The 12,463-nt window shown below is 40.6% G+C and overlaps 1 protein-coding gene across 1 annotated transcript; it reads left to right on the top strand.

The window, feature by feature from the left end:
• Positions 1-2,886: 2,886 nt before the first annotated feature.
• On the top strand, positions 2,887-12,013 carry DYNLRB2 (dynein light chain roadblock-type 2). The gene is made up of 4 exons (XM_004280120.3): positions 2,887-3,005; positions 5,210-5,285; positions 10,761-10,928; positions 11,766-12,013. The coding sequence occupies exons 1-4, from the start codon at positions 3,003-3,005 to the stop codon at positions 11,807-11,809; spliced, it is 291 nt and encodes a 96-aa protein (XP_004280168.1). The 5' UTR covers positions 2,887-3,002; the 3' UTR covers positions 11,810-12,013.
• Positions 12,014-12,463: the final 450 nt, after the last annotated feature.

The following is a 12,463-nucleotide window of genomic DNA, read 5'->3' as shown; positions in this document are numbered from 1 at the left end:
CAAAGATTCCCTTATGGGAAGTAAATGCTTATGTTACACTTCAGTCCTGGAAACAATTACCCTAGAGGATGCCTTTGTCCTAATAAGAAGTAGAAAATGGTTGATCTTCTGAAACCCTAAATATGCAGTTCTGTAACTCTATGGTACTGGGTCAGTTGTGTGTAATACTGACATCACTGACATGTTCTGATTCTGCCTCAGTATTAAGAGATATTTTCAAAGAATCTAGTGTACACTTTTTTAAGCAAAACCAGTAGAACACTAGAAGTTCTGTTTAAGTTGACAAATGATGCCTTATCTTATGAGAAAATGGGCACAAAATATATTCCATGGCTCAGTATTAGTATTTGCCAACTAGCAGGAATGCCACTTTCTATATGGAGTGGTACAGAAAACCCCAAGAGAAAACTCTAGCTCATGAAGTCACCTGGATTTCTTCAGATTAAGCAGAGAACAGAAACAAATTATCAAAGAGATAGACCCCAGAAGACAATCATCTCTCTTTGACAAAATTATATGTGAAGAATAGTAGACTATCTTCACATGGACCACAAGTTTGGGGGTCACTTCAGAGTATTTGCAAAAAGTATTATTCACTAATTCTTTCTCTTTATTTCAAAGTTACTTAGCACTTACTGTGGGTCAAAAGAAGTGGTGAGGGGATGGATGGGAGAAGAGAAAAGGGAAAGAGGGGTTCCCACGTACTGAGGATGGGGTAGGAAACATGACAGACGCTGCTGCCAAGATACTTTATACAGCACAGCTCCGGATATTCACTATAGTCCCCCAAAATGTATAAAAGCTAAACCAAGCTACCTCCAAGGAATAATTAGAAGTGAAAATTGATAAAGAGAAAATGGCTCATATTCTCCTCATTGATTTCCTGTGCACAGCGAGTCAAACTTGACTGTTGATTGCAAGTCATTTTGGGTACTCCTTATTACTTTTTCTGCAGTTGGCTACTCCTGTCAGTGCCTTTCATGCTCGAGTCTTTCTTTGCTCTAATCACAGCTGTCAGCTATTGAATGAGTTTGACATCCTGACTCCAGAAACGAGGGGATTCACACCCCATGCATATGCAGTCAGTTCCTTCATTAGAGCTGACTGACATCAGAGATAACACGGTGCACTGCCACTAATTTTTAGAAGCAAAACAAATGGCTGCACAATCAAGTAGGAATCTCCTGGATCTGATACACCCAGAGAGCCCAAGAATCTGTATTTATACAATTCAGCCAGTATTGCTGTAAATGCCTACACTTTTATCACTGAAAAGCGGTATAAGCAATCAGTGCAGAGCTGGATCACTCACACACACACACACACACGCACACACACGCACACACACACACACACCAGACTCCTCCCCCAGAATCTTAGTTGCCCATTCCTAATCATCTCGGTTGGAGTTCCAAGTGTTGAGTGACAATGGGCATGAGTTAGCTATTGTGACTTGTCTTTTTGAGAAGCATAAGTTTCTGAAAGAAAAAAGAGGGGGGGAAATGACAGTGACCAGGATCACCTCCTCCACCAAAAAAAAAGAAAAAAAAATTCAGCAGAACTAGAGCTTCTGAGAGTGTTTCTGCACATAACATCATAAAATGATAAAACTCCAAGTTGAAATGGATCATCTAGGCCCAAACGACCAAGTCTGAAATTCTTTTAGAGCATCCCTGACAAGGACCTATTCAGATTCTAGCTGACGTTCCTAGCAATAAGCATGCCTTGTTTGGTGTGAGGCTGCTTACTGGAAATAGAAGCACAAACTGAATCAGTATTATAGGGGGTCGCTATAGCATCGCCCCTACGGAGATGCATCCCCCCCTCACCACTTGCATTTAGTACTTAGAGTTTAGTCATCAAAGCCCTCTTCAAACCCCAGGTCTTCAGGACGACCCCAACCACAAAATTTTCCTACTGTCCCTCACACGCAGTTGGTTTCTTCTTCCCAGGCTACAAAGATATATCCAATGCCCTTCAAAAGATCAAGGGACTTCTAACCATCCCTAATTGATCTTTAACTTGTCTCCTCCATCAGTTCCTTAAACACCCGGTGGACCGCTCTTCTACGGCGATTTGTAGAACCTCCAGCACTACCGCCTGCAATTTTTCAGCAACTCAGAAGGGTGGGCAAATAACTTTATAAAAAATAAATAAATAAAGCTCCTGATGGATTAAACAAAATCGCTAGGAAGCAGCAACCCTCCAACTGAGAGAAGAGCGGCTTGGGGGTGCTACAACACATGAGAACCTAAGACGTAAGATGGCGCTGCACCTACGGTTTGGGAGGTGGGGACATGTGAACGGATGGATATATACATGATTGTACTATTCCATACTGCGGTATAGTTCTTCTTTAATTAAAAAAAACAACTGCCCCTGGTGGGCGGGGGGAACAAACCCCTGCACAAGGCAGCGCCACAGGAAATACTCCGAGGGTCACTGGGCAGCTAAGGCTATACCCAGTATCACCCCAGAGTCACAAGGACCCACCCCGGTTTATCTGCTCCACAGCACGTATCACACTTGGACAGTATTGCTTCGTTTGTCGCATTTCGTCTGTCTCCCCCGCTAGAATGTACCTCAGGCCCAGGGGACGGGACGGGGTAGGTGGTCAATATATCGTTCTTGAACGGGGAAGTGGCGGTTACACGAACGCGTACCTCAAGGAATGAATGAGTGAAAGGACGAACGAATGACCCGGAGCCTGGCCTAAGCCCCTCAGCTCTCCTCATGCCCAGCGGCCCGCGGGCCGGGCGCGCCCCAGGTGAGCGCTCGGAGCCACGGTCCCCAGCCTCCGCCTACGGCGGCCGGGAGGCGTCAAGCCACTTCGGGGCGGAAGAGCCTGCCCGGAGGGGCCCGACTCGCGCGCACGCAGGCGCGGGCACCCACGCTTCCGGCAGGTCACTTCCTCCCCTGTCTCGTAGCAACGGCTGGCAGCGTTGCTGACATTCCGGGCAGCGGTGGCACCGAACTGAGCTCAGAGTCTCACCGCCCGCGCGATGGTAAATCCGGGGGCTCTGTCCGCGACCCGCCGCTCCAAGGGCAGCGACCGGCAGGGGACCTGCGCTGTCCCGCTCCCGGGGCCGGGGCGAAGGCTGGGGTCTCCAGAAGCTTCTTGGAGGAGTGACACGGAGACCCTGGAGGGACCAGAGGGCGACCGTGGAGGGAGGGAAGAAGATGTCTAGATGGGGGAAGCTATCTTGGGGCATAGATATCTGGGGTGGGGGGGTGACTTCTGAGGGGTGATACTTGTGGAGGGAGGGTATCGAGAAAGAGAAGAGAGATACGGAGGGGATGAAAGATGAAAGGGGAAGGGGAAATCTCCATGACGGCGAGGCAAGTTTGAAAAGGGGAGCGGCGGGAGGGAGAGGAGAAAAATCACCCTGAGAGGGAAGAAAGAGAGGGGACAAGGAACGCAAGGAAATGGAGAGAGGGGAGAAGGAGTTATTGAGAGAGAAGAAAGGAAAATAAAGAGGCAGCAGGAATGGGAGGGGGAGGAGAAGAAAAGGAAAATGGAGACAGGAAGGTTTGAAAAAGAACAAAGTGAAAGCAGAGTTTCTTTTTAAGAAAGGAATGAAAAGCGATGGGAATTAAGAGACTGTATTGGGGGGCTCAAAAATCACCAAAGGAGAAAACACCTGGGAAAAGAGAGGGAAAGGCCGGGAAGATCAGCGAGAGGCGTTTGGGAGAGAAGTAAAACAGAAAAAGATAAAACGAGGGCAGCGGTTGTAAGGACCTGTGGACGTTGTCTTACAGATGGCAGAAAACTGTAGTAAGTCATTGATCCCTGTACAGCTATTACGCTTTAAGTTCAGTGTTTCCCAGCGTGAGATGCAGACGTTAGTTGCTACTTTAAGATGGCTCAGAAAACCAAAAACCACAGAGTGAATCACATCAGAGAAAGTTATTCCTCTTTTTTTTTTTTTTCAGCCTTTAGACTATATCCAGGAGAGAGTTTCTGGCACTGTTAGGTCGTTAATACCACTATCCTTTGGTAGTTTTGATTTTTCACCTGAAGGGCAGACCTCAGGCTCAGAGCTTTCATTGGGGTAAAATTTAACAATATGTTCTCTCTTTGTTTTGTTTGTTTTTATGGTTATTTCTGCCTATGACAAATGATACCAGATTTACATTTGTGGTAATGATGTATAATTTCCTTTTAAAATGCATTTAAGCTTTCAGCAGTGAAATAATTTTAAGAATGTGCTGGGTAAATAATATAGATGGTATTCATAATGGCAAAAATTATAAATCTAGTACATGAATGCCTGAAATTTAGAAAACACCTGCTGTAGTGGTGGAAAGAGGAAATAAGTGCTCCCACCCATATTAGGGACAAAAGAAAACTGTCTTTTGACTAAAGCAATATAACGTTCACCTGTACAATGCTGGAAAGAAAAATATATCATAAATCCTCATCAAGAGACTCTGCAGAATACTGTTTGAATTCAGAATATCCAGTGATTACTCAGTTCTGGAAAATATGCAGGCTGGGAAAAATTATTCTTGATTTTAGCATTTGGAGAAGGCAAGAAACTGGTACAATATATATAGTCTATGCATGTGATTCAGAAAGCTGAGTTTAAAACCCAGTAGTGGGGTTCCAACATAATCATTCATGGTTGAACGTACATCTTGCACTGAGATCCAGGCTGTGGTTACCAGTAGAATCCTGGAATACACTGTTTTTACAGAATATTTTGAATTTAACCATCTGAACTCCCAATTAGGTGGCATTTAGGACTGAGAATATGATTTCTCATTAAGTGATGCTTTTAGACAGAAGGAGGCAGTGATACAGCTCTATAAATATTTTTTAAATCTATAATGTAGAAAAGAGATTTTTCACTTGAATACAGAAAGATCAATGAATGAAAGATGACCAGGAGCAGATTTCTGTTCAACAACATAGGATACTTTTCCAGTAAATAGAGACAGATAAAAATGGAGTGAGCTCTTGTGAGGCAAGAAGCTTTCTGTCTCAACAAGAGTTCAAGCCAAGATATTTGTCAGGGTTGTACGCAGAGGGTCTTACATAGGCTTGCATATGGGACTTGACAATTTCAGAGCTCTCTTCCAAAAATCTGAGCTTCTAAATCTTAGTTTAAGGAGATTGGAGAATAGGGGTCTTTCAGAACATTACTCTAATTAAGACTGGGGTCACCACAAAGACTCTTTGGTTAATTTTCTTCCTGATCTCTTCCAGGCAGAGGTGGAGGAAACCCTCAAGAGGATCCAGAGCCACAAAGGGGTTATAGGAACGATGGTTGTAAATGCAGAAGGTAAACACCTCACAGGCTGCCTTCTTGACAGGCAGAAGCCGACCAAGAGCCTGTTTGTTGTGTGAAGCCTTAGGCAAACATCTTGGAATTTTAAATCAAAAGTATATCTTGTATATTTTAGCCAGAGCATTTACTCATCATACATCTATTGAGTATCTATTAATTACATGTCAAGAACTCTGCTAAGAGGTAGGGAGATAAACATTAATAAGACATGCCTAAAAACGCCTATATATTCCTAAGAAATGCTGCACATTGTCTAATTTTTAAAGCTTTGGTAACTCTCTTCTAACATTTCAGGAGTATCAATAAAACTATTATATTGAAGATAGGAAGAATACCATTGTTGGCAGTTTGCTTTCGTTTTAACATTGTAAAGCGTACAGAGTTTCAGTCTTCATTTTTAAAAGAAATTGTTCCTTTACTGTAGTTAATGAAATCTTTGAGAATTAATTTTAATGTAATTTATAGTACAGTCTTTGTGGTTATAGTTTAAGAAGGGCCAATACGTTTCCACCTATGAAATCTGTAGACTTATACCAGAGACTTGCCTATTAACAATCCCCAAAGCCTTTTCTCTGGCACACTGTTCCATGCTCAGCCATGGTGGCAGCCTCTTAAAGGCTTCTGCTGGCTTCATTGCTGATTGAGGCATTTGCAAGGGCAAGAGGTGCCACAAACCCCAGAGCACTAGTTGAAATAAGAGTAGCTACTTCACACAGTCCATGGTACAACCATGGATCTGGTACATCGCCAGCTCAGTGCTTGGCAACAGACTCTCATAGCTAATCATTATTCTGGAGCAAATCCATCAATAAATATTTAGTGAGCAACTACCCACTGAAAGTCTGTTTAATCTCTAAACTTCAATCCCTTATCATTAAAAATGCAAAATAACCTACTTTACTGGTGACTGTGACAATTAAGTGAAATAATAATTGTCAAGTGCCTGGCACAATACCTAACACTTAACAGAATTGTAATTAAATAGTTCTGTGAATGTGGGAATTTTTAATTTATTTGTACAGATAAAACATTTGATGTGTTTTACAAAATAATAAAATAAAATTTTAATAAACTCAGTGTCAAATGAATATAATAAATTCACCCAGCTTGAGTGATCAGGAGGGAGAGGACTTAACATCAGCCTACAGGAAAGTCAAGAGCTATGCCTCATATTTCCAGGAAGCGGTCCAGCCCAAGTCCATGGTTCTGGTTGAACTGATTTTAGTTTCAGGCATTTGCATAAACTCTGCCACACCCCCTAAGATAGGTTACTTGCGTGACTTCACAGAGATGCTTTATTTGTTTTCTTTGGCTGCCATAACAAAGCACCACACACTTAGTGGCTTAAAAAAGATTAGACATTTATTTTCTCTCAGTTCTGGAAGGCTAGAAATTGAAATCAAAGTGTCTGTGGGTCCAGGCTCTCTTCAGAGGCTCCACAGGAGGATCCTTCCTCGCCTCCGCCCAGCTTCTGGTGATTTCCAGAGATCCTTGCTGTTGACTGGCCTGTAGGTGCATCACTCCAGTCTCTGCCTCCATCATCGTGTACGTTCTCCTCTCTGTGCTCTGTTTTCTCTTCTTATAAGGACCCGTCGTTGGATTATGTCCCACACTGATCCAGTATGACCTCATTTTAACTAATTCATCTTCAAAGCCTCTATTTCCAAATAATGTCACATTCTGAGGTTTAGGGTGGGCTTGAATTTTGGAGGGGACACTCTTCAACCCAGTCCAGATGCATTCACCTGTGACACCCTGGACAATGTATCTAATGTGTTACTTTGGAAGACTTAGTCTAAAGTACATAATCCTGGCAATATGCTTCAAATGGCTGAAGAATATCCATACCTTATGATCTGTAATTCCACCCCTAGAAATCTGGTTAAGAGGTGAGGAAGAAAAGATGTAGGTGCAAAGGATATTATGGAGGCGCCACATATAATAGCAGTAAATAAACAGACAAGTACATAAAGCCCAACAGTAGGGAAATTTTTAAACTTATTATATAATATTTACTCAGTGAACCATTACTCTATTTAAAGTGTTGAAGAATATTTAGAGTCATGAAAAACTACTCACAATATTAGATGAAAAAAAGCAGGAGACGAAGCAGTAGCCAGCATCTTCTAATCCTAAATATGGCCAGGCAGACATACACTCTGAAATATGGAAGAAAAGGCAGGGCTGTGTTACGGTGATGATCTCTGAGTGGTAGAATTAAAAATGACTTTTGTTTTCCTGAGGTCTCTCAATTAACACTCTTCTCATCCAAAGGCAACAAAATACTACTTTTAATACCCATTAACTTCTAATTAACCTCTACTAGGATAAGGTTGTGTTAGGATTCAGGGCACTTTTCTGAAAGCCAAATTAACCTTCTTCCCAAAAATATAAATGAGGGGCTTATTTTTATGGTCGGATTATTAACAACCAGAGGATATGACAAGGATGTTTACTAACAGCATATGGTATAAGTGTGTGTGACCAGAATGAAATGAAATACTCCATCTCAACAGCCCAGTCAATTTTAGATGAAAGTACCATTTATTACGGTGCAGCTTTGCAGCTCTCAGAAGTCCCATGAAATGTAACACTGACAATATTTAACTAAGCTAGTGTTCATGTGTTCTTGTTCTGTACCCATGGCTTTAGTCCACTAGTTCTAGGCAAATCATTTTAACAAATTTTTAGGTTTTAATTGTGGCTAGGTAGGCCTTCTACCCCACGTTTATCCATTTAGATCTCATCCTCTGCCATGTTAAATAGTGTCCTTTGGTTTCACTATTATTGAAACATAGACTTCTTATTCATGACAATAAAGTGGACTTATCAATTTAGCCCAATGCTGAGGAGTATAGGTCTTTGTTAGATTCTTTGTTAACACTGGTTTCCCATTTACAAAATAATTCATTGTTTACAGTATTGCAGTTCTGATCACAGAACTAGATACTGGTGAACATGTATATTTGTTTCCCAGACAGTCATATCTGTCATATATTCTTATGTATATAAGCCTGATTTCTGCAGACTCTTAATTTTAAATATTCTTGACATTTCTAACAATCCGTCATTTGAGTTTCATTAGGTTTTATCAGCCATCCAGCCAATTCCTTTTATTTTTGAAATATAATCTATCAACCAAATGTACAGTTGAAGAATACCAGCTTACTGGGATCATGATGAGTCATATTGTAAAGCAGTGTCATAAGTTCAGGAAGATAGAATATATACTCTTTGTTCTAGAAGGTACATTTTAGGAATTTATCCTACACATGTATACAAATGTGAAATGGCATGCACACAGACATATTCTGTAGCCTTGTTTATAAAAGTCAAAAATTGGGAACAGCCCAAATGCCTGTCAGGAAGATATATTAGTTACATGTATTACAAAGCATCCATTCAACAGTCACATTACACAGACATTAACACGAATGACCTAGCCTTATGCGGACTGAATGGAACAACTTCCCGAGTGTATTAAATGAAAAAAGTTAAGGTACAGAATAGAAAATGATACCGTTAAAGAATACAAACACAAACATACTGGAAGAGACTTAGAATATCTCTTCAAGGACACCAAAGAAACTGAGAACAGTGGTTACCTCTCAGAAGGGGAGGTGGGTGAATTTTATACTATGTGCTAAAATTACTTCCTAATAAATTATTTTTTAATTACCTCACATAGTCTCAAGCAAGAACTCAATAAATATTTGTTGATTGATTTTTTTTTCCAAGGGTCTACAGTGGATATGAAAAACTCCAAGAGTTTCCACGGTGTGCACTTATCATTCAGAAAGGCTAGCCCTTTTATTTATTGACTTGGATCATGAATAGACTGACTAAGTAGGCCTGAGTATCTGATTCATAATCCTGTCATCTACAGTTTGAATAATTTATTCTGGTTGTATTTCTTTTTTGACACTGAGCAATGCAGACTTTGTAGGTAGTTGCTCTTCATGATGCAAAATAAAACTGTTTGGTCAAAAAGTGCCCTTGAAAGGTTGAGTGCTTGCTATACTTCAGTTTCCTGCTTGTTAAAGACACATGCCTTGTGATGGTTCATCAGTTGTGAAAGACAGAACTGACTTCTGGAGAAAAAGTGGCCAAGAAACAATAATACAGAAATTAACAAGTTTTCTGTAAAACCTTACTTAATTAGGTTTTCCTGTAAATACTGTCCTTGCCTTCTTTGGCAAGACCTACTCTGGAGAGAATGGCTTTCTTAAAAAGAAATTAGTCTGTTTCAAAGTCAGAGTTGAGGCTCTCAAAAAGTTTCATGAAAAACAGGTAAAGTCCCAAGTTAGAAGCACTCATCTTGCTTACCAGTTTCTGGAGCTACATTCTCTGAGGGAAAACCCAAGAGAGCCACGTCAACCTTTTTTATTGATTGGCCTTAATTCAGGTTCTTGAGGAACTTGACAGTGATCCCAAATTCACCTTCATATGTCTCCCTAAACGCAAGGCACATCTGCAAATCAGATCCCTGGAATTCCCTGGTTGATCTGGTAGTTTTCAAAATAATATGAAGGCCAGTTCTGATTAGACATAGTATATGTAAAATACCTAGCACAGCACCTGTTCCATAATAAGCGCTCAGTGACCTGAATGGAGCTGGATTGATATGAACTGAATTGAATTATACTTGCATATTCGTCTGGCTAGATTTTTCCAGTTAAATTAATAGCTTCTGTTTTAAACTCATATAATGAAACAATAGCGCACACAAGTAGCCAAATTTAATCATGCTTAAACCAAGAGTGAGTGCAAACCAGGGAATGCCCAGCTGAACTGCAGAGTCTTTGCTGCTGTATTTTCTAGCATAAAAATTAAGGTTTGCAAAATACCATATGAGGAAGTTACAAAGAAATTCTGAAAATCCCTTTTGATACACCCTCTAGCATGTGCAGTGATATCCCCTTTCTATTTCTGGCCTCAGGGGAGAAACTAGCACCATGTCACAGACGAAGCATTTCACAGTGGACTCACTTGCTTAGGGGAATGCATTTTGTATAGTAATATGTTAACTTAGTACTGAAATAATTAACAACTTTCAGAAGACTTGTGTACAAAAATGTTCATCACCATTAGCTACAAAAACAAAAACACACTACCTAACAATCCAACAGTGGGGGGTTGATTATGATATATCCCAAAAAATACTAAGTCTACAGCCATTAAAAATAATGTTGATGGCATCGTCAACAAGGACAGCTTGTATGCTATAATTTAAATGAAGAAAAAAAGCAACAGTCAAATATGTAATTATAGTTTGATGCAACTAAATTTTAAAATCCACGTAATGGCAAAACGATTGGAAGGAAATAAAATTGTTACCTTTGAGTGATATGAGCCATCACTTTTTCTTCCTTTTTACAATTACAGTATTTTCCAGTATTTCTACGATGCACATATTACTTTTATAATCAAAATAAAAAATGTTTAACCCCAAATTAAATCTCGTACCAGGCATTCCCATCCGAACGACCTTGGACAACTCGACAACAGTTCAATATGCAGGTCTTCTTCATCAGCTGACCATGAAAGCCAAGAGCACAGTCCGTGACATTGATCCTCAGAACGACCTAACTTTTCTTAGAATCAGATCAAAGAAACATGAAATCATGGTAGCTCCAGGTAATTTGGCATTTCTTTTCATTATTTAAGGCATCTTTCTACTTTACTGGATAAAAGCTTTGTCTCAAAGACGGGGAGTGTGGATTTTAACATGCAATATGACACATAATGCTCTTCAATTACAAAATGAAGAAGTTTGAATGTGAAAATTCCGTGAAATTAGTAAAGACGTTGAATTTTGCCCATTTGTTTTTGTTGTTAGTAATCAAACCATTTAGGAGGTGTAGGTTTCCTGTTATGTGAACTTACCACACAGACTTTCTGAAGAGTGGGAGAAATGTCTCCTGTCCAGGGGATAACGTCGAGGGCAGATCAAAGGTCTGTAGGGTCTTAAACCTTCCCTGGAGTAGAGCACATTCACTGGGGCTATCAAAAGACAGCAGCCACAGAAATATTTCTTTCCTTGAAGGAGGTACATTCACAGTTTTAGTGGACGTCAGTGTAAAACAGGACTCACGTTCCTAAATCTAGTCTAGAACAAACTTCGCTGTAGTACAACTGTAAAATCAGAGTTACCCCCAAACTAAATAAAGCTTTCCCTACACCTGTGTTCTCACCCAAGCTGCACATTGGAATCACTTGGAGAGCTTAAAAAAAAAAGACTGATACCTGGGACTCCACCCCAGACCAATAAAGACAGAACCTCTGGGGCTTGGCCCCAGGTAATGGTATTTTCTGAAAGCTCAACAGGTGATTCTGGTGTGCAGCCAGGCTGGGAGCCCACTGGTCTACACAAGGTCCAAGTGATGTGTTGAAGAGAAAAGCAGATTAGCTGAAGTATTCATTTATTAAATTTAATGTTTAGGGTGGATTAACTTTGTCCATATCTCTCCACAGATAAGGAATATCTTCTGATTGCCATTCAGAATCCATGTGAATAGACCTGCAACGGCCAAGTTCTGTCCTGGGACTCCAGGCTGAAACACTTCACTCTTTAAAGATTCCTAAAATTATAATCCAATCTAAATGATCTTTTGGATATTCCTTTCTATTTTTACATTTAAACTCTTCTACATGTCTCATTTAGTCCGTTTCGAATGTATTGTAAATTTGTGATTTAGCTAGATAATAAATAAATTCTGGTATGTATGCCTCATTTTTTTACGATACACAAAACCAAAGAATTCTAGTGAGAAGACAGCCTTCCTTGAGACAGTTCTTTTCGTCTAGAAGTAATGGCCACCAAGAATTAGAATAAGTGTGATTCTGCCCATTTCACTGACATGCCAGGGAGTTTCAGTGGAGCAGAGTGGGGCTAGGAGGGAAGCAGGGCGTCCCAGCCCTCAAGGAGTTATAGGTGCTTTCCCAGCTTAAACGAGGGCGGTAAGAAGTCAAGAGGGCAGTTATCAGTTGGGTCAGCGCTGCCCCCTGCGAAACTCCTCAGGCCTGTCCTTCTATCACACCAGCCTGAGGGGACCAGGAGTGGGTCCTGAGGAAGGATGCACACGTCAAAAGCTACCTAGAGAACTCCAGAGGGTTTATTTATTTTACTAGATATTTCAAACATTCTGAAAATAATGAAAATGATAGAACAA

Source organism: Orcinus orca, chromosome 20 (genome assembly GCF_937001465.1).
Source record: "Orcinus orca chromosome 20, mOrcOrc1.1, whole genome shotgun sequence".
Taxonomy (NCBI): domain Eukaryota; kingdom Metazoa; phylum Chordata; class Mammalia; order Artiodactyla; family Delphinidae; genus Orcinus; species Orcinus orca.
This window is presented reverse-complemented; position numbering and strand designations above follow the sequence as displayed.

Excerpts from the sequence above, each read along its gene's own strand:
- DYNLRB2 (XM_004280120.3), top strand. Across the intron at positions 5,286-10,760 it reads GATGGTTGTAAATGCAGAAG|GCATTCCCATCCGAACGACC; the intron begins GTAAACACCTCA and ends ATCTCGTACCAG. Across the intron at positions 10,929-11,765 it reads TGAAATCATGGTAGCTCCAG|ATAAGGAATATCTTCTGATT; the intron begins GTAATTTGGCAT and ends ATCTCTCCACAG.